The sequence below is a fragment of the Arachis stenosperma genome, chromosome 3 (assembly GCF_014773155.1).
Source record: "Arachis stenosperma cultivar V10309 chromosome 3, arast.V10309.gnm1.PFL2, whole genome shotgun sequence".
In the NCBI taxonomy this organism is placed as follows: Eukaryota; Viridiplantae; Streptophyta; class Magnoliopsida; order Fabales; family Fabaceae; genus Arachis; species Arachis stenosperma.
Genome location: NC_080379.1, coordinates 164,201,393 through 164,225,366, shown reverse-complemented (window position 1 = coordinate 164,225,366; position 23,974 = coordinate 164,201,393). Strand labels below are relative to the sequence as shown.

At 31.4% G+C, this 23,974-nt stretch overlaps 2 protein-coding genes across 3 annotated transcripts; one reads left to right on the top strand and one right to left on the bottom strand.

The window, feature by feature from the left end:
• Nucleotides 1-9,167: 9,167 nt before the first annotated feature.
• On the top strand, nt 9,168-12,938 carry LOC130967892 (alpha/beta hydrolase domain-containing protein VTE7-like). Of its 2 annotated transcripts, none has more exons than XM_057892932.1 (10): nt 9,168-9,398; nt 9,894-9,991; nt 10,082-10,179; nt 10,273-10,325; nt 10,510-10,605; nt 10,743-10,832; nt 11,162-11,254; nt 11,549-11,644; nt 12,302-12,367; nt 12,528-12,938. In XM_057892932.1, exons 1-10 carry the CDS (start codon nt 9,222-9,224, stop codon nt 12,681-12,683), a joined length of 1,023 nt encoding a protein of 340 aa, XP_057748915.1. In that variant the 5' UTR covers nt 9,168-9,221; the 3' UTR covers nt 12,684-12,938. The 2 variants fall into 2 exon arrangements, with proteins under 2 accessions (XP_057748915.1, XP_057748916.1); XM_057892933.1 differs by having other exon boundaries at nt 9,186-9,398; nt 10,276-10,325.
• Nucleotides 12,939-13,823: 885 nt separating this feature from the next.
• Nucleotides 13,824-16,186, bottom strand: LOC130965212 (PLASMODESMATA CALLOSE-BINDING PROTEIN 4-like). Its single transcript, XM_057889944.1, has 4 exons — nt 15,929-16,186; nt 15,384-15,623; nt 15,263-15,299; nt 13,824-14,394 (listed from the first exon to the last, which is right to left on the bottom strand). Exons 1-4 carry the CDS (start codon nt 15,978-15,980, stop codon nt 14,106-14,108), a joined length of 618 nt encoding a protein of 205 aa, XP_057745927.1. The 5' UTR covers nt 15,981-16,186; the 3' UTR covers nt 13,824-14,105.
• Nucleotides 16,187-23,974: the final 7,788 nt, after the last annotated feature.

Sequence of the window (23,974 nt, the reverse complement as noted above, 5' to 3'; positions counted from 1 at the left end):
AATAAAAGGAAATAGAGTAAAAATAACATTATTCATTAGTTTTGAATAATTTTTTTCTTTTGAAGCATGGACGAATTCAAAAGAGACCAAGCATAATTTTTTTAATAAAGTTAACAATTTTAAATATTTAAAGTTATTATATATTATATAATTTTATTTTAAAAATAGGATAAATAATTATCTTAAATAAATAATTAAATTATTAAACTCAAAAATAAATAATAATTCTTAAATTGAGATAAATATTATTTTCAATCATTTTTTGATTAAATAAATTTCTAAAATTTTGAAAATGTAAACTTTTTTTTAAAATATTTTTCTCTCTTCATTTTCACACCTATTATCATATAAAAATATTTTATTTATAATAACTAAAATATCTTTACATATTATAGTACATACATAAAAGTAAATTATTTTAAACTTTATTTATTTTTCTCATGATATTAAAATTATAACATATTAAATAATTTCATTAAAACAATTATATTTTATATATTTTATTTAAAAATATGTTTTAAATATATTAAAATAATTTGTTTATATTATTTTATAGTATATTTATTTATGATATGAAGCATAAAAATATAATTTACTGTTATAAGAACTAAGATAATTTTTTTATATAACAAATACTTATTAGTATCTTTTAATTGAAAAATACTAATTATGATTATATATATTACTAAATATATAATATTACATTTAATTATATAATATTTTAATTTTTTGACTTATCTTTTACTAAATTTTTGGATTTGTCTTTGTTTTGAAGGTAAAAATATATTTATTATTATATAAGTTAAATATGAAAATATATATAACAAAAGTATAGTTTTAAATAAAAATTAAATTATTATTATTATTAATTTAAAAGGTTATTATTATTGTTGTTTTAATTTACTATTTTATGGAGCAATTTTTATGATCCTACTTGTTAGATAATATTCACAAAAAACTCAAAGCTACAAAAATTTTTCAAAACTAATAAAGTCCAACAAATAAATTATCATCATTAAAAACAAATTAAACTAATATCATTAATATTCATGATGTTGACATATTGTACTTATTTTACTTTAACACAGAACTTGTTTATAAGTATAGAAATAACATTAACACGCTTTACCTCTTTTCTAATGCCACGCCTCTTCAGCACACGAGAAAAAATTTTTCTTTCAATACGGTAGAATCTCCCAAAATTTTTTCTGAAAATAATCTACTTTTATTATTATTATTATTATTATTATTATTATTATTATTATTATTATCCCGTTAGAAAATTAATAGAGAATCTGTACAATGAACTGCTTATTTAGTTCAATATAGATTAAAAATAAAAATTATCCCATTTACTCTAATTTAAAAAATATTGTTCATTTTTTTTAACCACCATTATACACATTATACATTTTTTTTTACTTCATTATACACCAATTACATTAGTTCCCAACTTCCCATACTTTTCCTTATTATTATTATTATCCTTATTATTATTATTATGTGGTGAAATATATGGTAAAGATGTTGTTTTAAAGATGTGCTATGTGGCAAAATCTGAACCACATATTCTAAAACCACACTTTTAACTTAAAATCGTAGCCCTTTACAAAGAAAAGCGTCACCTAATGGAAAAAACTAGTAAATTAGAAGATTTAAAAGAAGAAATAATTAATCTATCAAAATTAATAGATCAAAAACTAATGATCTTAACTAATGTCAATTGTAATGACACTGAATTTTTAAAATCAATACAAAACGATTTTTCTCAAAATCTTTATTTTACTATAAGTTTTATTGAAGGACTTCAAAAACCTGAAAAAACTTATTTTTCACATGGAGTTTCTAAAAAATGTTATCATGGAGATAATTATCCCCATCTTCATCATACTTTTAATCCACAATTAAATTCTATAATAGATATGCTTGAAGAAATATTAGTTTCTCTAAAATTTCAAAAAAATAAAGAAAAAGAGGAGCCTAATATAATAAATAAAATTGAACAGATACTTGATAAACATTTCCAAAAAGAAATTTCTAAAAAAGAAGAAGTCCAAAATAAAATCGATGCAACAAATCTAAAGATTAGACCACCTCTAAAATTATGAATCTTGATGAAAAATTAGAAGAAGTTACAATGCTTTTTAAACAATTAAAAATGGCTCAAGAAGACAATTTTATGGAACAAGGTTTTCAGATTAAAGAAGAACCAGAAATTTCTGAAAGAGATGAATATGTTTTAGATTATTCAAGTGATGATGAACCAGTACATCCAGTACAAGTAAAAGATGAAGCTGAAACATATGGGAATAATAATCAAACCCAATTTAAATGGGAAACAGGTTTTGAAAATTATGCCTTCAAAAAAGGTTTTATAAGCAAAAATTCGAAATATACTAAAATACCATCTAAATACGTTCCTAAAATTCAAGAACTAGAAGGAGAAAAAATGCTTGATCTAGATTGCAGAAAGAACGAAAAAGAAATTTTCGAAGATTGGATGAACTCTTTTCTATTAGAAGCTTATACAAACCCAAAATTAAATGAATTATCTGAAATGGATATCTGGAATTTCATAGGATTCCATACTAAAGGAACTATAAGAAATTATATGTTATCAATAGATAATAAAATAATAGAAGAATTAGCTGAAAAAACAACAGCTTATGATAAAATAGCACACATAATGAGGATTCTATACAAAGAATTTTTTGGAAAAAATATCATAAATCATAGAAAAGAAATTTCTGAAAAAGAATATTTAGAAGCAAAAAATCATTTGGCCAATATTCAGATTTTCGATCTTTGCTATATAGAATCCTATATTTGTGAATATAGAATATATTATTATAAATTAAAAGAAGAAGATAAAAATCATTATCTTAGCATGTATATCACAAAACTTCCATATCCTGCTAATGAAATTATTATGGGAAGATTTATAAGAGAAATAAATAATAAAACAATTGAAAATAATTTCGGTGGAGCAACATCTGCAATAAGAGAGGAAATAAAAGAACGATGTATGCAAGAAGCTACTCAGAAAAGATTTAATAATATAATTAGAATTTGTTGTCAAGATAATGAGGAAATTCCTCAAAAATATGGTTCTAATAAAAATATTCGGAAATACCATCCTTATAAAAATTTCCAAAGAAAAAGAAAATATCATTTTAGAAAAAGAAAATATTATCCAAATTGGAGAAAAAAGAAATATTTTAGGGAAAGAAGTATCAATAAAAAACAAAAGAACTATTGCCCAAATAAAAAAGAAAACTGTAAATGTTGGTATTGTCAAGAAGAAGGACATTATGCAAATGAATGTCCAAAAAAGAAGGATAAAAAAGACCTAACTAAACAACTGGAAATTGCAAAAACTTGTTTTATGGAACCCTTAGAAGAATCTGATGATGAACTAAAATATATTTTTGAATATGTCTCAGAAACAGACTCAGAAACAAACTCAGGAACTGAGTAATAGTGCTACGTTTATTACTGTAAAAATTACAGAAAAATTTATTAATGCCTTCATAGACACAGGGGCAACAAAATGTTTTGCAAGTTCAAATATAAGACTTAACTGGAAAAAGTTAAAAAATCCACTAAGAATTAGAATAGCCGATAAATCTATACACAAAATTAATTTAAAAGCAGAAATGGTTGAAGTCTTCATTCAAAATTACAGATTCATTGTTCCATCTATATATAAACTAGAATCTGGAATAGATTTAATAATAGGAAATAATTTCCTAAAACGATATCATCCTTTTATCCAAGAATTAACATATATAGTTCTAAAAGCCCCATATGATTCCTCTCTAAATCAAAGGGCAAAATTAATAAAAATCCCAACTACTACTATAAACGAAATTTTAAAATTCAAAATATTTTCAATATTAGAAGAATGTTATTTAAACCTATATTTCCAGATAAAAATTCCAAAAAATGACCTTGAAATCAAAATAGAAGAACTTTTAAATGAAGTTTGTGCTGAAAATCCTTTAGATATTAAAAATACAAACAGAGAATTAATAAGCATTAAACTAAAAGTTCCTACAAGGGAAATAAATGTTCCAAATAGAATTCCCTATTCAGCTAGAGATAAGGAAGAATTTTCATCTGAATGTAAAGATCTTTTAGATAAAGGAATTATAAGACTAAGTAAAAGCCCTCATGCGGCTCCAGCCTTCTATGTTGAAAACAATAACGAAATTAAAAGAGGAAAACGAAGAATGGTTATTAATTATAAAAAAATGAATGAAGCAACCATAGGTGATGTTCATAAGCTCCCAAGAAAGGATTCCATTCTAGAAAAGATCAAAGGAGCAACTTGGTTTTCATCGCTCGATGCAAAATCAGGATATTGGCAACTTCGTTTAGACGAGGAAACAAAGAAATTAACTGCTTTTACTTGTCCAACAAAAGAATCAACAGGAGTATTACTCTACGAATGGAATGTCCTACCATTTGGACTAAAACAAGCTCCAGGTATTTACCAGAGATTTATGGAAGAAAATCTAAAAGATCTAAATGAATTTGTTCTAGTTTACATTGATGATATATTAATTTTTACAAAACAAGATAAAGAAGATCATCTTCAAAAATTACTAATTGTCTTAGAAAGATGTAAGGAAAAAGGTTTAGTCCTTAGTAAAAAGAAAGCTAAACTAGCAAAACAAGAAATAGAATTTCTCGGATTAATTCTATCTACTGAAGGGAAGTTAAAACTTCAACCGAATGTTTTAGAAAAAGTAGATTTATTTCCTGATAAGATGGAAGATAGAAAACAATTACAAAGATTTTTAGGATGCATAAATTATATTTCTGATCAAGGATTTTTAAAGAATATAACAGACTATACTAAAAATTTATTTTCAAAAATAAGTATAAAAAAGATTTGGAAATGGGAAGAAAAGGATAGCCTGCAAATTAAAAAAATTAAAGAACTTTGTAAAAATCTTCCAGAACTTTATATTCCAAAAGAAGATGACTATTTAATAGTAGAAACAGATGCTTCAGACAAGACCTGGTCAGGCTGTCTAAAAGCTAAAAAAGCTGAAAGAAGCTTGAACAAAGAAAAAGAATCACTAGATTCTAAACATTCCTCAAAGGAATTACTATGCAGATATATTTCTGGAACATTTACACCAACAGAACAGAGGTATACTACCCATGAAAAAGAAACTCTAGCAGCAATAAAAACTATTAAGAAATGGAGAATTGATCTACTTCCCAAGGAATTTACATTACGAACAGACTCAAGTTATTTAACAGGTTTTATTAGATATAATTTACAAGCTGATTATAATCAGGGTCGTCTGGTAAGATGGCAAATGTTTTTATTACAATACCCAATAAAAATCGAGTACATTAAAGGAAATAAAAATATTATTGCAGATACATTGACAAGAGAATGGAGTTCATTGTCCACACAATGAATCAAGAAATCCAGAAGCTTGAACAAGAGCTTGAAAAGTGCAATCACTGTCAGCAGCTAAGAGCTCAAATCCAATCCATCAAGAAGGTCATCGAAGCCATGAAAGTAACCCAACAAGCAACACCAATACCAATGCTGACAACACCATCAGAGTTCAGCCAGCTAAGCGTGGTGGACCAGCCACAAAACCAAAAACCAAAACTAATTTTTTTCTGAAAAAATCCCTGAAAATAAAACTCTGGCAGAAATAGTTAAAAAATCAACTCAGGACAAAAAATATTATGTCATCTATAATGGCCCAATGAAAGGAGTCTACGACGATTGGGCTAAAGCAGCCCCATTCACCCACCAGCCCAAAACTATTCACAAAGGAGGATTCTTGACAATAGAAGAAGCAAAAGAATCCCTCAGAGAATATGAAGTGCTCCACCCAGAGCAAATTCTAAGAAGAGCTGAAAAAGCTCCAGCTCAAGCCCAAAGAACTCCAGTCCAAGTTCGAACAGGAATGCTGAAAAATATTCCCACAAGGGCCGAAATAAATGACAAAAAAAGGGTTTGCAGATCAAACTGTAGAGAAACCTTAAATCTGGTTCTAAACTGGACTCTAGACAAAAGAGCAATATTGAGATATTATCCCATTAACAAAGAACAGCTAACAAAGCTGGTAATCTTCCCAGAGGCTTCACCCTCTGATACATATCAGTTTTTTCAATACGGACTAATTGATACAATCCTAATTTTTGACAATTTAAATATCATTAAAGAATTTCCTGCAGGTTTTATAGATGCAGTGAAAAAATTTAAAAATATGATTGATGCGAGAGAACCAAGGGATATATCCCTAAAATTTACAAGTAGTCAGCCAATCTTCAATGAAGAAGGAGAATGTCTAATCCCAGCATTTCAAGTAGTTTTCATGTCAGTCTTCCCCGGAGACTTTCAACCAATAGAACAAGTTCAAGATCTATCAATTTATAGCGACGAAGGAAGATTGGCCAGCACATTGGCAAGAGTCTTCGAAAGAGCCCAAAAAATAAACAAAGAATCCAGAACAAGAATAAATTACAAAAGCAGAAACACTCTATTTGTTTCTAGTAAGAAAAACCAAATTGAATCAAGAGAGATGAGACTCCTAGTGGATTTTGAATCAGCATTTTATAACTTTTCTGGGTTACTGGAAAAGCTTCCTGACGGGATAAGGAGGAATCTATGCCATTTACTAAAAGACAAAGAAGACCATAGGTGCCAGCTGTGCACCTCAGAAATGTCTGAAGAAAGCAACAATGCCGAAGACCCCACCCACGTGGGAAAAGAAGAGGATGAAACATCAGAGTCATCCATCAACATTATTGTTGAATGACGTGAGAGCTTACGTCACAAAAGCACCAATAATGTAGTTGGTGCAAACTAAGTGCGCAGTGACGCATGCAATAACGTCACAAGAAGGGTAAGGATGGGATTTGTCCATCAAACCCAACCATTATAAATAGAGTGATAAGTCATTTGTTAGAGCATCAGAAATCAGAAAGCAGGAAGCTTAGAGTACTCACAGGCCAGGAGGGCAAAGAGGAAGTAGCTGAGGCGATTCTGGAGTCTGATCCATTAGAAAAATAATTCTAAAACTCCCCTCTGGAGTTAAATTGTAAAATCTCCCCTCTGGAGAAAAACACCTATTGTAAAATAACATTAAATAAAAGTTCATCTCCAGAAAGGTACATCTTCATCTCAATCTTTTTATATTATGAATTACTTAGAAGATTTGGAAATAACTGAAGAATCTGATTATTATAAAATAACTGCTTTACTTGATAATGAAAAACAAGCTATTTTAAAATTAGAACTAGATCTCAAAGCAAATGAAAATTTTAAACAAAGCTTTTTAAAAGAAATTTTTAATAGAAAGAACATAATATTTTATGGAAAAATGCAGTTTGAAGCACCTGTAAAAATAGAATCTGCTAATGGAGAACTTGAAATAGCTCTAATAGATGAAGAGCAAATAAACGAACAAATAAAGAAAATTAAAGATCAACAAAAGAGATCTAAGATCGGATGGATTCATATTAGTACCATCCAAGTTTTAGTAAAATCAACATATATGAAAGGAATTAATTCACCAATAAGTTTAGCAATTTGTGATAAAAGAATTATTGATCCCACAGATCAAATAATTGGAATTATTCACGGAAATCTGGCAAATGTAAATGTTAAATTTAATACCCATATTGGATATGCTATCCCCTTATCAACAAAGAATTTTGATAGATCTATAAGCCTAGCTTATAAGTTTCATAGACAAAATTTAATGGAACAAAACGACGAACCTTTTTCAATTACATATGCTATAAACTATGCATTAACCAATAGTCATCATAGTATAGAATTTAAAAACAAAGAAGGAATTTATATTGATGATTTATTCCAGAAGGTTGTTAAAACTGAAACACCAAGGCGCAAACCTATTGAAAAACCAGTTTTATTATTAAGAGAACCGTCAAGAAAATCGTGTTCCTCTAGTTTTCGAATAAGAGAATCTAAAATCAATAGTCCTTTAAGTTTATCCCATTTAAAAGATGATGAAAAAGATTCTGAAATAAGAGATTTGACAAAAAAGATTGAAACGCTAAATGAAACCTTAAATAACAAGCTATGACAATAAATAAAGAAGAAATATATGTGTCTTATCAAAATAAGAAACAAGAACTCTTTGAAAGAGAAAATCATTTGAAATATTTAAGGTTTTCTGAAATAAATCAAAGAGCTTTTGAAGCTTTAGTATTATCTTATAATAATCTGAAAAAAGAAGTCGAAGAATTAGAAGGAATAATAGAATCTTTAGAAAATAACAATGAAGCTATGGCAGAAGATGCAGAAATTTTAATATGAAAGATTTTCAAAAAAGTCTTATTTCTTTAAAAGCAATCAAAAGAAATATGAAAACAAGGATAATGGCTATTGCTATAAAAATAAGAAATTTGGCAACCGAATCCTCAGATTTAGAAGCAGGAATCAAAAAGGTAAATAGGAAGATAATTAGAACAAGAAAATTAATACAACGTTTTAAAACTAAAAAATCAGTCAAAAGTCTAAAAGAAAATATTAAGAATAAACAAATTTATCGTGCTCGTAGACTGCACTATCTCCACATACAAAATATGATTGCATTACAAGCTTTTGAATCAAGAATACATGTTCAAAATATTCAAGTAATGCAACCTATACAGGTTGAACCCCTAGAACAAGTACAAATTGAATCTGAACAAGAATTACAAGTTCCTTTATCACCTTTACAAAATCCTATAATCTAAGAAGCATATAAAATGCCTGGTTTAGCAAATCAAACTCTACAAGAATTAAAAAATGATTTAGATTTTCAGAAAAGTCAAAAAAGATATTATGAAGTAAGATTACAGAATAGTAACATTTACACAAGAAATAGAGAAGAAGTAGAACAATTCTGTAGAAATTGTATAGAATGCATATCAAGAGAAATAGAAAAATTGTTAAAAGAAATAGAAGATTTTAATAGTGCAAACCCAACCCAAGAAAAATATTTCAAAAACCAGCATTAAGAAAAATTGGTATCAGAGCCAAGTTAACGATTAAGGAAACACTTTCCTTTTAAGTAACATTTTTAGTGACACGCTTTCAAAACCATAAAAGACAAAAATCTTTAAATTTGCATCTGTACACTAGATGCCCCCTTATTATGTGTGTCTGTGTGAGGCGCATTTTATTGGCACCTGAGTCAGTTAGCGGTTAAAAATTCGCAGGCTTGAGAAAAATGATGGGTGCTTTATCATTGGCATATCCATTCAGCAGAGTCACAGCCACCAAAGTAAGTGAAGCTCAAGCTAAACCTAACAATGGCTTCCCTTCGTTTCTTCCGAAGCAAGTTCACACTATCAAAGACCCCTTTGCTCGAAACCTCGCCATGCGTATTCACCGCCTACCCGTTTCTGTAACAACTAAACTACTTACTCATTACTTTGCTCTCTCTGCGTTTCACTTTTCGTGATTCAATTCTTTTGCTCTGCAGACTCACATGTTCATTTTATATATGTTTTAAAGTTGCTATTAACTGTGGTTATTGGAAATGACTAGCTGCTGTTGTTTGTAATTTGTGATTATGATTAATATTTTCTGACAAGGCATAATTCTCTAAAGTCTAAACCCATGGATATACAAGAATTAACACTTCAATTTGTTCCATAAAAAACAGAATTTATCTTTCAATTGGCTAGAGTAGCTGAAATTTCAGAAAGTAATCCAATATTGTCAACTTCAGAAAATTGTTCAATGTTTGATAATGAATTGTTGTGCCTGCAGGCGGCTAATATGGCCACCTCATGAATATATTTGAATTCCACTCCATAATCATCATCGTCATCATCATTATTATTCATAAATCTAATTAGTATATGGATCATTCTCTATTTCAATATGACACAATCAGGTTAAGTTCTCAGAGAATCCTATCATGAGTAGTTGTGTGAAGCCGTTAATGATACAGAACAAGGCAAATCCAGTTGTCCTTCTTCACGGTTTCGACAGGTACTCCAAATGTGCAACAGACATAATTAGATTCTACATTTTTGTGCTAAGACTAGCCCTGGATTTCACTCTCTTTCTTATTATTTTCAGCTCATGTTTAGAATGGAGATATACATTTCCATTGCTTGAGGAGGCTGGTTTTGAGACATGGGCCTTTGACATTCTCGGTTGGGGATTCTCCGATCTAGGTTTGTTTTTGTTACTTACTCTTCCTATTTTATGTTTGTTCCTCTCCCTGATTTTTCATTTTAATGATGCTCAGTTTGTCTTCTTTTCTTCAGCAGAAAAACTTACTTCATGTGATGTGGTATCAAAGCGCGAACACTTCTATCAGGTGCTTAATAAACTATGTGAATTTGAGTAAGACAGTTATTCTATAGGGTCTGACCTGTTCCTCAGCCTATATTCTGAAGGAATGTTTGTATTGCCAATTTTCAAGTTTCATTCAATGTGTATATTGTTGTTTTTCTTGCAATTGTTTCGGATTGTATTGAGGATGGATTTGATTTACCTACCAGTTTTGGAAGTCTTACATCAAAAGGCCAATGATATTGGTTGGACCAAGCCTTGGCTCCGCTGTCGCCATTGATTTTGCAGTCAATTATCCGGAAGCTGTATGTGCTATCTAATAATTTAAATTCAGACTATCAACAACAAGCCAGTTTCTGAGTAATTTATTTTACATTAAGCAAAATTTTCATTTAGTGACTCTGGTGTGAACTTATCATTCATTTGCAGTTCATCTTTTCAGGTGGAAAAGCTTGTTTTGATTGATGCTAGTGTATATACAGAGGGAACAGGAAACCTAGCAACCTTACCTAGACTTATAGCCTATGCCGGGGTGAGTGTTTTTCCAAGTTACTAAGCATAAACATGTTGCCCATAATTATCATGAAAAATCTATCATATCTAAGCATCATGACTGCCATTGCTTTGTATTGGAAAATATTACCAGTCTAATAATTTTCACTCCTTTTTCTGCTTAAACCTTATAATGGCAGTAATTTGTTTTTCGTAATGCTTATTCATTGGTAGATTCTATGCAAAGACAAGTTCAATCTCTTAACCAGAGTTTTACTTTTGTGGGGAAAGATACGTATGGGAGTGGTGAGGATGTAATCACCCTTATATGATGCAACTTACATTCACCTCTGCTCTCTCTTCATTCAGGCATATGTATTGAAGAGTGTTCCATTACGGTTGTATGCAAACTATATGACGTTCAATGACATTTCTTTCAGTACCAGCCTTGATTGGACTAATGTAAGTTCCCAGGTCCTAAAGCTATCATGTTCTTTGATCACATTGTATATATACACCCGATAATCTATATATGTTTTCTAGTTAAAAAATTTGCCATTTGGCACATGCAATCCTCGACCCTTATACTTGCCTAGCCATATAGGAATGTGTCCTGCCTGGAACTTATTGTGTATGTTCAAGCATCCACCAAAGTGCCCTCATCGTACTAAATGGCACTTATACTTGCACGTATTTAAATTGCAAAATAAGGTTGATTAACATGGTCTTTATATATAATATTATAATTCTTATCAGATCGGCCGCTTGCATTGTTTGTTTCCATGGTGGGAGGATGCTACAGTGGATTTTATGATTAGTGGTGGTTATAATGTTGTTTCCCAGATAAGAAAGGTATTTTCATTGCAGTATTACAAGTTCGTAAATGTATGTTGTAGTGGTGACATTATGTTGTTACGGCATTGGAATATGAAAGTTTCATCATTCTTTTGATGAATATATATCAAAATTTGATAATTCCATAAAGTTATGTGACGTTTTCAATAATATACCCTATCCCCATGACCAAAATAAAACAGTCTACCATCAGTATGACTATAAGTTCATATTTTGGCCTACATTTCTCTGTGTGCTTGGGAATATACTTACCAAAAAATTTTAATTGTATGAGTCATACTTTGTTAAAATGTTATTATATCAAGACACATTCAGGTAAGGCAATATAGTATTGTATTTGAGACTGTCTTTGCACTGAAGTACTGTATACATTACATCCTCAGAAGGTTGCTATCATTTATTAGTCTGTTGTTCACTGATAATGGTGAGAATTGAAACTCTCTTGCAAGGTGACTAGTGTTCCCCTTTATTATACTTTTCAAATTAAAACAGTTATGGTTCAAGTTTATCCTCACATGACTAGAAGCATAACTTTGTTAATATCAGAAACATGCTTGACTACTTTTGAATGTAGTAGTTTTCTTCCATAATTGTATGTCCAGAACTTAACATCTTCCTGAATAAGATGTTTTATATTTTGTATATGTTTCTCAGGTAAAGCAGAAAACACTTGTCATTTGGGGAGAGAATGATCGGATCATCAGCAATAAGCTTGCTGTGGTTAGTTAGTTCGTCTTTCTATATTATTATAAGCAAGAAACACATAACATGCCACAAAAATGCCATGATTTTGAAACATAACCCTCGGTTATTTTTGTTTTGGGTTTATTTGACTTAATTTTGTTCCTTGATAAAGTTTACTGACTATATCATCTTTCAGCAACTGCACTGTGAGTTATCTGATGCAATTATACGCCAAATACCAGATTGCGGCCACCTTCCACATGTCGAAAGACCGGCTTCTGTCGTCAAATTCATTATTGAGTTTGTTCAGAGAGAAACCAAGTTAGTAAATCAATGTGTTTCAGCAGAATGATCACCTTTTTCCACTCTCCAACAGAGAAAATTACTGAACAGGTAACATTTTGCAAAAGGAGCAAGCTGGTGATCAATAGAGTTAAATATGTTCAAAACAACATTGTTATGCTCGAAACTAACAGGAGACAATCTTGATTCTTGATTCTTGTTGGAATTCCATATCCCTAACATTATGTATTAGAGAATGTGTAGACTGTTGTTCTTCATTCAGTCATAATTTTTCTTAGCTTAACCATGATTTTGTTTTGTGACATTGGCACACTACTAGTAAATTTTTATTAGGGTGTTACTATGATTGTTTAATTTATTCGTAAGTAAGATTTCAAATATCCAAATTTCTATCTTTTATACTAAACAGAAGGTTGGAAAATGTTAGGAATCATTCTAAGCATAGGTTAACGACTTAACTCTGCCATAATACTACAAAAATTCGATCAAGTTTTTATGTTAACTAGATAACTGTCAATCTTTTGACGGCCTAACTTAGGTCAACTATGTAAAACTTTGCAATAGTTTAAACTTTAAATATACACAGGATTCTACTTTTATATTAGAAGTTTAAAACCAAATTAGGTAGATCAAATCTGTCTAATTATATTATTTTTTCCTAGTTTGATTCTGTTCAAAATTACTAAGATGTCGTCTAAAGCATGCACCTTTATAAATTTTTTTATTTTCTCATTTGTCAGCTACGCATGTTGTTACATCAAACTAAAGTTATTCTAAGTTGGTGTATTGAGTATTGACTTGGAACATCCATAAGAGAAAACGTTCCCACGGAATGAATGATCAGCAGCCACACCCCCACACGAGAAAGGAAAATCACAAATGAAATCGTGTTCCTCATTAGTCATTGAAAAGACCTTTGAACTAACTAAACTTTTTCATTAGGAATATGAATGTTGCAATTTACAAACTGTTTTTCAGGTTTTTTTTAACCACTTGCAAAAAAAAAATGTATATGCGGTACCATGGCAGGTAAGAAACAATCAGGGTATATATCATACTAATAAAAAACTTGTGCAGCTGAAAATGAAAGAAAGTGAATGAATGAATAACATGTAAAGTGCTGTGCTAATCATGCAGGATAATTATTTAAGAAATGGGAGAAGAAAAATGGCAAAGTGGCATGGAATCATAGATTAAAAAAATAATTTATATATGGGCTAGGAGGTTCCATTAAATTAAGAAATAGTGCCTCTCATAGTCATAGATATACAAATGGAACAAAGCTAAGAAAACTGACTAGGTTTGTTTCTACACTAATATGTAGTCAAAATCAATCAAATATAAAGTGATGATAATGAAGCCAAATTCCCCTACCCTTTTTTATTCCAAAAAAGAAAAAAAATTGGGTTTTGCTTGAATTGATGACTATGGTTGCAAAATCTGGTCCATACATATGCAAAACAAGTTTAATCTAGACCCTCAAGACTAACAATAAGGTAACAAAAAGGGACATTAGAAACATGGTTTTGGTGCCTTGTAAAGGACTCAAAGCAGCTCCACTCCCATCATTGACACCAGTTGAAGATGATGGACTTATTCCAAACACACCAGTAGGACTCCCTGTTCCAAAACCGGTGCCGGTGCCGGTGCCGTTGCCGGTGCCGGTGCCGTTGCCGGTGCCGGTGCCTGTTGATGGTGTAGTGGAAGGTGATGTTCCTGGTGTACCGGTTGAGGGTGTTGTAGAGCCTGATCCAGCATTGCTGCAACAGAACCATAGAATAACAATATCAGCAAATAAATTAAAGACCTTATGGATTAATATAATACAAGAAGTATCAATCAATAACAATAACTCTTGTGTAACTCAAAAAATGTTTGTTGTACTCATTTTTTAGAGGGCACCATTGATTTATTAGCATTTTCTATCTGATAAAAATTTAGCGAGATTCACATTTTATCTAATGGTAAATGATAAATGAGTTGGCATAATACTTGATATAAAAAAATAAAATAAATATCCTATCTAAGAATATTATATATGAGAGCACAGATGTAAAGATCAAAGTGGTTGAAGTTGACAAGAATAATTGTGGAACATCCTAATCATGACAGCTAATATTTCAATTTCAATAGAACAAGCATATGACACGGCTTAGCTCAACTGGTGGAAATCTAGAAGTCCTGAAAAACAAAAATTTTTAGCTAAAACTGTCAAATAACGCAAGTTTAGACTAATTTTTTTCAGGGTACATAAACCAAACAAAAAAAAAAAGTTTCTTTTACTATAACCCAATAATAATAATAATAATAATAATAATAATAATAATAATAATAATAATAACGGTTTTGACTAATGTTGTAAAATGCAACGTTTTTTCAATGCTGAATAAAAGCAGTCAATTTTTGAAATGCTTTTGTATATTGCTGAAACCCACCAAAGATTCTAATAAGCTTAGCCACCCACCCCAAATGGAAAAGTGGAATAATCCTAAAAAAAGGAATCATGTTAAATCACCTTTACATCTAAATGAAAAAGATATTCAAGAGTAGGAACTGAAAACACTCCCAAAACAAACTAGTTTCATAGGATCAAAAGACACATACATAATCAAGTCAAGATATACATACCTAGGACTTGAGGGGTAAACACAACCAGAAGATGTAGCTGCAGATTAAAAATTAAGCAAATAAATTAGTAAAGAAAAATAAGGAAGAGAAGAATAAAAATTAAAATTGGAGTTGTACTTACAAGGTGGATTTTGACTAGTGGAAGCAGCACCAGAAAAATCACAGCTGTCTTGAGCATTACCCTTCCTTTGGTAATAGCTATTAACAGCATAGTTACAGTGATCTTTCACAGTGTTTGGTTGGTAACAAGCTCCATTTTGGAGAATAGCACTACAATCAGCTCCATTCCCACAAGCATAATCTATTGCTTTCTGAAGTGCTTGATCACCTACACCATCTTTGCATAAACAGTACAGAGCATCTGTTCCAGAAAATAAAAAAGAACAATCAGCTTATACAGCAATCAAAATATGCAATTCAGAAATAGCAAAATCAACAAGGGAACAAAAAACATGTTTAGAAATTTCCTTAACTAGCAACTAAAATTCACTCTCTCAACTAGAATTACATAGCATGTCTTTGATCATCATAGTAGAAATCCACCTCACAAGAACTTAAAGCAAGAAAAAGCAATAATCAACTATAGGAACTCATGATGTCAGAGAAAACATACATGGATCAACAGCTATCTATAAATTTTGAAACTTCAAAAATAGAAAGACTTACTTGAATGGCCAGTGAGGGCCAAGAGAAGCAGGAAATAGAGGAAAAGGGCCATGAAAAGGTAGAGTAAGAAAGGGAGAAGAAAAGAGAGAGATAAAAGTGTTTGGAGAATGAATGAATGAATGAAGAATCTGTGAGGGACAAGAGAGAAGTGTTGTGGTTTAGGTGTCTCTATCAAACTATATATCACTATGGCTTGTGTTTTACATCATTTAAGTGAATGATAAAGGCATTATTATACAATATAAAGGCATAAACTGGGAGGGTACTGTTCTGGGGAATTGTGTACAGGATTTCGTTAGTTTTATAATTCACTGATTACTTTGTCATGTTTTCAAACAGCCAATTTTACTGTAAAAATGTTTTTTTTTTTTTTTTTAGAGTAAGGCCACATATTTCTGAAAATTTACATTTTGAATAGATTAGTTAATAAAATCTTTTAAAATAATAAAGGTAATAAATTAGAATCTTCTATTTTAAAAGGCTTGATTGGGTGCTATTTTCGAAAAAGATCTTTTATAAAAATAAAAATAATTTTATGTTTGAATATTTTTTGTAAAAATTTTTTTTATTTTTTAATTATATTTAGATAAATTAAGATAAAAGTACTTATTTATTTATTTATTATATGAAAAATAACATTTTAAAAAAAAGATCTTTTAAAAAAAATTAAATGGTAGCTTTGCAAAAAAATATTTTTTTTCTAGTATTTTTATTTTTACTATTAAAAATTTGTCAAACACATTACAAAATAAAAAAATTATTTTTTAATTAAAAAAATCTTTTTTTTATCAATTTAACGGCGTCTAAACAAATACTAATCATAAGACTAATTTAAAAATAGTGTGATCACATTTACTATTCAAAAGATTTTATTAATACTTTTTTTTAAAGACTAATTTGTGTGAATTATAAATTTTTAGAGATTTATTTGTCACTTTATTTTTTTTAATTGTTTATTAGTATTGATTTTGATTCCATGTATTAAAGGGAAGAAAGAATCAAAGAAGTGAACTTCATACAAAAATATATAAAACACACATATTTTTTAATTAGTTCTATCTAAAATTATTGAACAATTTTGAGTCGTTGAAAATGGTTTCTTTTCCGTTAATATAAGGATTTTTTTACTGTACTCGCTGGTAGTAAATAAGATTAATAATTAAAGAAAAGGTTAAGGAGAAGATAGGACCACTTTTATATAAACAAATTAAACAATTACAAACAGCATTTTTCTTCATCAGTACTCTATCATCAACTTGTGTGATCAAATTAAAAGTTTAATCCATGTTATAATGAAATTAAATCCACATTAAAATATTATATAAGAGATAAGGTTGATATTCCATAAAGAGGCCTAGCTAGACATGTATGAGATGTTAAAGTAATATTGTGAGTTCAACCACCATGTTAAATATATATCTTTTATTAGAAAAGTATAAAAATAAGTTTGATATTGATTTAGTTTACTTCAGGATTTAAATTTAGTATATCAAAATTAGAGAATATTTTTAGTTTAAAAAAGTGTTACCAAGAAACTAATAAATTACAGTATTATATATATATATATAGAGAGAGAGAGAGAGAGAGAGATCTAAGCCATTAAACTTGTGTTTCCTTAAAAATTTCCTTAATGCTTTTCATGTAGATTTGCACTTTAATTTAGAGGGGTAAAGAAGGTTATGTTCCGCGGCAACGACTTGTCAATTGGCATGGAATTCCAAATATGGGAAATTTTGTTTGAATTAGCATTTATATGTATATGAAATGTATAGGAATATTTGGCACAATTACAAAGATAGACCCATATGTGAAAAGCTTCTTTTCAAGAATTCTCATTCCATATATTGCGTGGTCCTTTCTTCTACTTGTGCGTTGGCTTCGAGTTGGAGCAGCACTTCACTTTAAGTAGTTGTGGGAAAAACTATCGAAAAATATCCACGAATTTTAACAAAAGTATTTATAAATTAAAGAAATTAATTATATATTTGTAAAAGATGAATTTTGTACGATAAAAATATTTAAATTTTAATTTTTTGTTGATTTTTTAATAAAATTCTCAAACTATCTCACCTTCAACCTCAATTCACTTTTTCAACATTCTATAACCTAACCTGCACCTTTAAAACTTTTGTCATAAAGTCTAAAACTATTCCTACAATAGACCAAGCCGAAATCAATAGTAATGGTGGTGGTGGTGGAGGATCAAACCTCAATCGGTTTAGTTATAAGTTTACCGAACCCTCTTTTTGCATGCAGCAGCACTACGGCCCTCTTTCTTCTCAGGTGCGCGACGACGGTATTCTCCTCGGCTGGGTCAGGCGTGCCACGACAATGTTCTCTTCGGCTGGAACAGGTGCGCCACGGCAATGTTCTCCTTAGGTTGGGTCACAGGCATGCAACGAAGATGTTGTAGTCACCTTAAGAGTGAGAGGGAGAAGCAGTGAGAGGGGAGGAGATTAACGATGACGGGGTAGATGAGTGGCGGACGACAATGAAGATGTAGGAGGAGAGTTATGTGACTCTGTGAGGGTTTTTGAGAGAAGGAGAGGTGAGGAAAGAGGAAGAAGTGAGAAGAGAGGAAGTGACGGTAGAATGAGATTATGGTGGGGTAGTTTGAAAATTTTATTAAAAAATTAACAAAAAATTATGGGTTTTTTACTTAAATAAATGAAACAAAAACCAATTTTACTGAATTTCCCTAAAACAAATTTTCAAACGTGTTTTTCCCTCTTCCTAATATTATGTAAATTGTCCTAGGGTGATAAGGGTTATGTAATACGTTAAATATGACACCCTAGAATGATTTATGTATGCATGGCCTAGGGGATTCACGTGTAAATCGTCATAGGGCTGGCAGGGTTACATTTATGCATAAATCATCCCACCCTGCCAGGAGTCATGTGAATTTGGGGTAAAGCACAAAGGCCTGCCATGATTCACATGCAATAGCGTAACCTAGGTAGCATGGCACAATTTATGGTCTTTTTAGAGACCCTCAAAGTCTAGGGACGATTAATGCTTGAAGAGTTACCCTAAGGTAGCTGTAACGAGTTATTGCTTGAGTCTTCCCATAACACACAGTGGCGACTTACGTTGGTGCGGGAGGAGCCACCATATTCGGCCAACTTTGGGAGAGAAGGGTTGGGAGGAAGACAGCCCACAGCGGTGGAGGAGGTGGCAGTGAGCAGAGGCGTGGGGCATTCACTAGCGACGGTGCGGCGGCGGCTGGGCCAAAGGAACCATTGGCCGGCGTAGTGAGGCACAAAGTGATGGGTTGCGCGTCAAAGTGGGAGGAATCCGTCTTGCGGGAAGGATGGCGGCCAACTATGGAGATATGTATTGCCTTAATGGTATTGCGCATGTTGTCGGATTTAACGATGACGAGGTTAGTCATTGGAATGTAAATTTAGTTGAGTTGGTTAATTTCATGGCTCTAGTGATTACACTAATATGTTGATGAATATTAGTTTGAATATGCATGTTAGAACACTTTTTAATAAGAATTTTGTGGGTTTGACTGTTTAGTGATTTCGTAGGTTTTTTGTTGGGTTAAATGATGTTAAGAGTTCAAATTTTTTAATGAGGCATGGATAAAGTGGTCGATAATTTTATGCTTGTGATGTTAGACTGGTGATAATTTTTTTCTTGTGCTGCTAGAAGTGTGATACTTTGATGAAAACATATAATCTGGCCTTTTTAATTTTAGTAGCTTATTGGATAAACCTTTTATGCTGATTAATTTTTTTTTGTATAATGACCGGTTAAATTGTTTCACTAATATTTATGTTTTATCAGCCAACTCAATACGTTAGGAGCGTTCGTAGACAACAAAAGATGATAATGCACGATTGTATACTGTCGTACTTAGATCGTGCCAATTTACTGCATGTTGCAAGGTTGAATGATTATTGGTTCAAGCTTGATGAGCTGCTTATTAATGCATTCATGGAGCGATGGCGTCTTGAGACCCATACGTTTCATATGTCGTTCGGAGAGTGCACGATAACACTACAGAATGTGGCATACCAGTTTGGCCTCTCTATTAATGGACATGCAGTGAGCGGGTGTCTTAGTGACTTCGAGCGGTTGATAGAGGGAGGGAAGCCTACCTGGGTGTGGTTTGGAGAGCTATTCGGAGAACTTCCACCGGATGATTGTATCGATGACTTCATGGTTTCTTTTTCGTGGTTCCAAAACAAGTTCAAAGTCTTGCCCACCAATGCATCGAAGGCAACGGTACAGATCTATGCACAGGATTACAGATCTATGACCTGGGGTCCTACACATTCCGCATCTCTTCGGTTGATCCAGCTCAGTCTCATCCATACTATTCCTTATCCTGGTACTCCGAGGACTTCCAACAGTAGCTCGCATCATGCCAGAGTCGGGGATCACATGAGGTCCCTCATAGACGGTCAATAGCTCTTCCTGAATAGGCGGAGAAAATGCCAATCAGAGATGACTAAAATGCCGTGCTGGGGAGTCACATGCTGACAAAATTGGCCAAGGAAAAACTTCTACGAATCTATGTTTTCGCCTTCGACTAACCTGAATGCTACTAGGAGAATGTTCGAGTTTCTATCTTGGGCAATAGCCACTAGCAAAATACCTCCATACTTCCCATATAAATGAGTACCATCGATGTATATCAATGGCTTGCAATACTTGAATGCCTCAATACACGGAAGAAACGTCCAAAATAATCGATGAAAGAAAATCGTCGTTCCATCCACCGTATTACCTGCCCTCACTGGTGAAGTACGCAACACCGTTATAGTGCCTGGAATATACAACTGAACCCCGGTGATCCAACTTGGTATGTGGTTGTAAGACCACCCTCCCAATCTCCATATATCTGAGCAATGGCCTTCTACTTGGCCATCCAAACCTTTTTGTAGCTGGGGTTGAAACCAAACTTTGACAACATCGCATTCTACAATACCTTAACAGAAACTGATGCATCCGTCATGGCCAATAATAGAATTAAAGCACAGATGACATGATAATCGAGCTGCCTGTGATCTGTTGATATCTCAGTTGCTAGACATGTGTGCGGTCCGTTGTACTTTTTAACTTTTTAGTAGCCTTTTCTCTGCCGTATAGTCACACGTATCATCCAGTTACATCCATTTCCAAACTGCACACACTTCCCATGATACTTCAATTGGTCAGACTCAATCACTTTATATTCTATACCATGACGAATATTATAACTCTTGATTGTCAGTACAGCTTCGTCTTTGGTTTCGAACCGTTGCCCGATTTTAAACTCGTCCGTGCCAATCATACTAGGCCTATCTCCGTGAATAGTAGGGTCCTGTTGATCTAAAAATGCAGGCTGGTTCATTGCATCAAGGTCTAAAGTGGAAAAGTGTCGATGGTACTGCTGCGTCTGACTGCTTGCATAGGTTTGTGCTCCCCTGGTACGTGTGGTGTCTTCCTCGCCATCGCTTTCATCACCAATAATTGGTGGATCCGAATCCGACCCATCATCGCTTATAACCTCCGCAAATGGATCTCTCTCTCTCTCTCTCTTATTTCCATGAATTTCGGTGCACCGTCTACTACAGATACTGCTCCCATTGCAACTATGAGCTGCCCAAACGTACGCCCATCACCCAAGTCATTTGTCGGAATGGGCAAATCAGTAGCAAATGATGGTGATGAAGCAAAAGGAGTCACCGGTTGCCTAGTTGGAATGGCGCTGGAACTCCCTTCTATGACGCTAGTTGGCGGATTCGGAGCGGATCCACCAGAGCTACCCTCTATATCAACCATTATGGCAAACAACTCTATAGCGCCCAAGTCAGAAAATCTTGCTTAACTGTGGAATATAACTCGTATGTCGTTATCGCCAAACATCTCGTACTTTTCAAACTTAAGATAACCTTGCCTCAGTGATATAGGAATACAAAAAAAATAATTGTTTCACACATTTTTTGCCACACTTTTCTGTCTCTTGTAATATACTACTATGTAATTTCATCAAAGTCTTTGACAGATTTACAAATACACCTATCTGCTTTTTAATAGAGAACATAACACCTTCACTTGTGTTTTTATCAATCTTCCCTCGATGATGAATTAACAAAAATATACTCTCATCCATCTCTCCCTAAACTCACAAAGCTTCAAGTGTGATTTGTTTACGACACACTCGTTTATTTATAGAGTTTTTATCATCATAAATCGTTTTAGGCTCCTCGGGGTTACTACGTTGCGTGTAAATCATGGCAGGCCTATTAGGTTTAGCAAAGAGAATGTAAATTGCGCCAGGGTTGTTAGGGTTAGAAAAGCACATTAATCGTGGCAAGCCTTTGTGCTTTAACCCAAAATCACGTGAATCCTACCAGGGTGGGACGATTTATACTACTCAAGTTGTAACCATGAGTACCTTGGCACGATTTATGGCTATTTTAAACTAGGCCATGCATGCATAAATCGTCCTACGTTGCCATATTTAATGTATTACATATCTCTTATCACCCTAGGACGATTTACATAATTTTAGAAAGAGAGAAATACGTTTAAAAATTTGTTTAAGTGGAATTCAGTAAAATTGGTTTTTGTTTCATTTATTTAAGTAAAAAAATCCAAAAATTAGCATTTGGATATTTTTGTCGTACGAAATTCATTTTTCATAGGTACAATGTTAATTTCTTTAGTTTATAAATACTTTTATCAATGTTCATAAATTTCATAGGTACTTTTAATATTTTTTGGCAGTTGTGCATACATTTTTTCTTAATTATTTATTGAAAATTATTTGCTCAATAATTTCATATTAAAAGAAGTGAGGATAATTATTGTTATATAAATTTAATTTTAATCTACTACCAATATAAAATAATTTTATATATATTTAATCGTATAATATTACATCACAACAAATAATTATTTTTTATATTAATTACGTGAATAATCATAAAAAAATAAATATTATTAAACGACTAAAATATTTTAAAACTCTTATTATATATTGTAAGCTTTAAGTTTTAACCTCAACAATTTAGTGTTGAATAAACTAGCAAAAAATAAAAGCAAATGGTCAAAACGCCGTACATCTATTTATAGTAATACTTTAGAGTTTTAATGGTTTTTCTCTCTGAGATAGTTAAATAACATTCTTCTTCCCTATTTATAAAATCTATATTTTCCTCTATTTTTATGACTTGAATAATAAACAAAATATATATATATATATATATATATTATGTATATAATATTATTACATAGTAGTTTGGTCTAATAAATTAAAGAATAGTTATTTTAATCTTATACAAAAAAATAAAATATATTTTTTAAATAAAAAGAAGAAAAATATTATTTATCTATCTATCTCTTAAAAAAAAAAAAATAAAACATCATATATAAAACTCTTGAAACACACTATACAAAACTCATTTATTTATTGCCCAAGATTACTACTTGCATTGCAATTCCAAGATTGCTTTTAGATTACTTTGTATATATATTCCTAAAAAGTGCTTAATTGGGGGTTTGACCATTAGAGAGGCAGAAAGTTACTGGACCCATGGACAGCACTTCAGAAAGGAGTGAAGGATAAAGGTTTGATTAGTTCATGGGGATATTTGATTATTTTCGTTATAAAATTAATAATGTCACTCTCAATTTAATGTTTATTTTTTCTGATAGAGTTGTATATTTATTAAAAATAATATATCTCAAATTAAAATGACATCATCAATAATTTAAGAATAGTAATTTTACTCCTTAATTAATTACTTAATCAATATCAAATTGAGCCTTATTTTTTTTGGTGGCTGGGTAGGGTTCGCCAGGGTGAATATTGAGATGGTAAATGTATAATAAATGCTACTACTAACATGTTTTAAGGGAATTCAATTATAATATCTAAATGAAATATGACAATAATAATGTGTTATTTTTTTTATGCTTCATGAACACTAAAAATTTGAAATATTTAGCATTCGGAAAAGTATGAGGAGCCAATGAGATATTTATACAATGTGTACAATGGAGGTTTGTAGAGTATTAGAGATATAATTATTAGTGTTACATTTT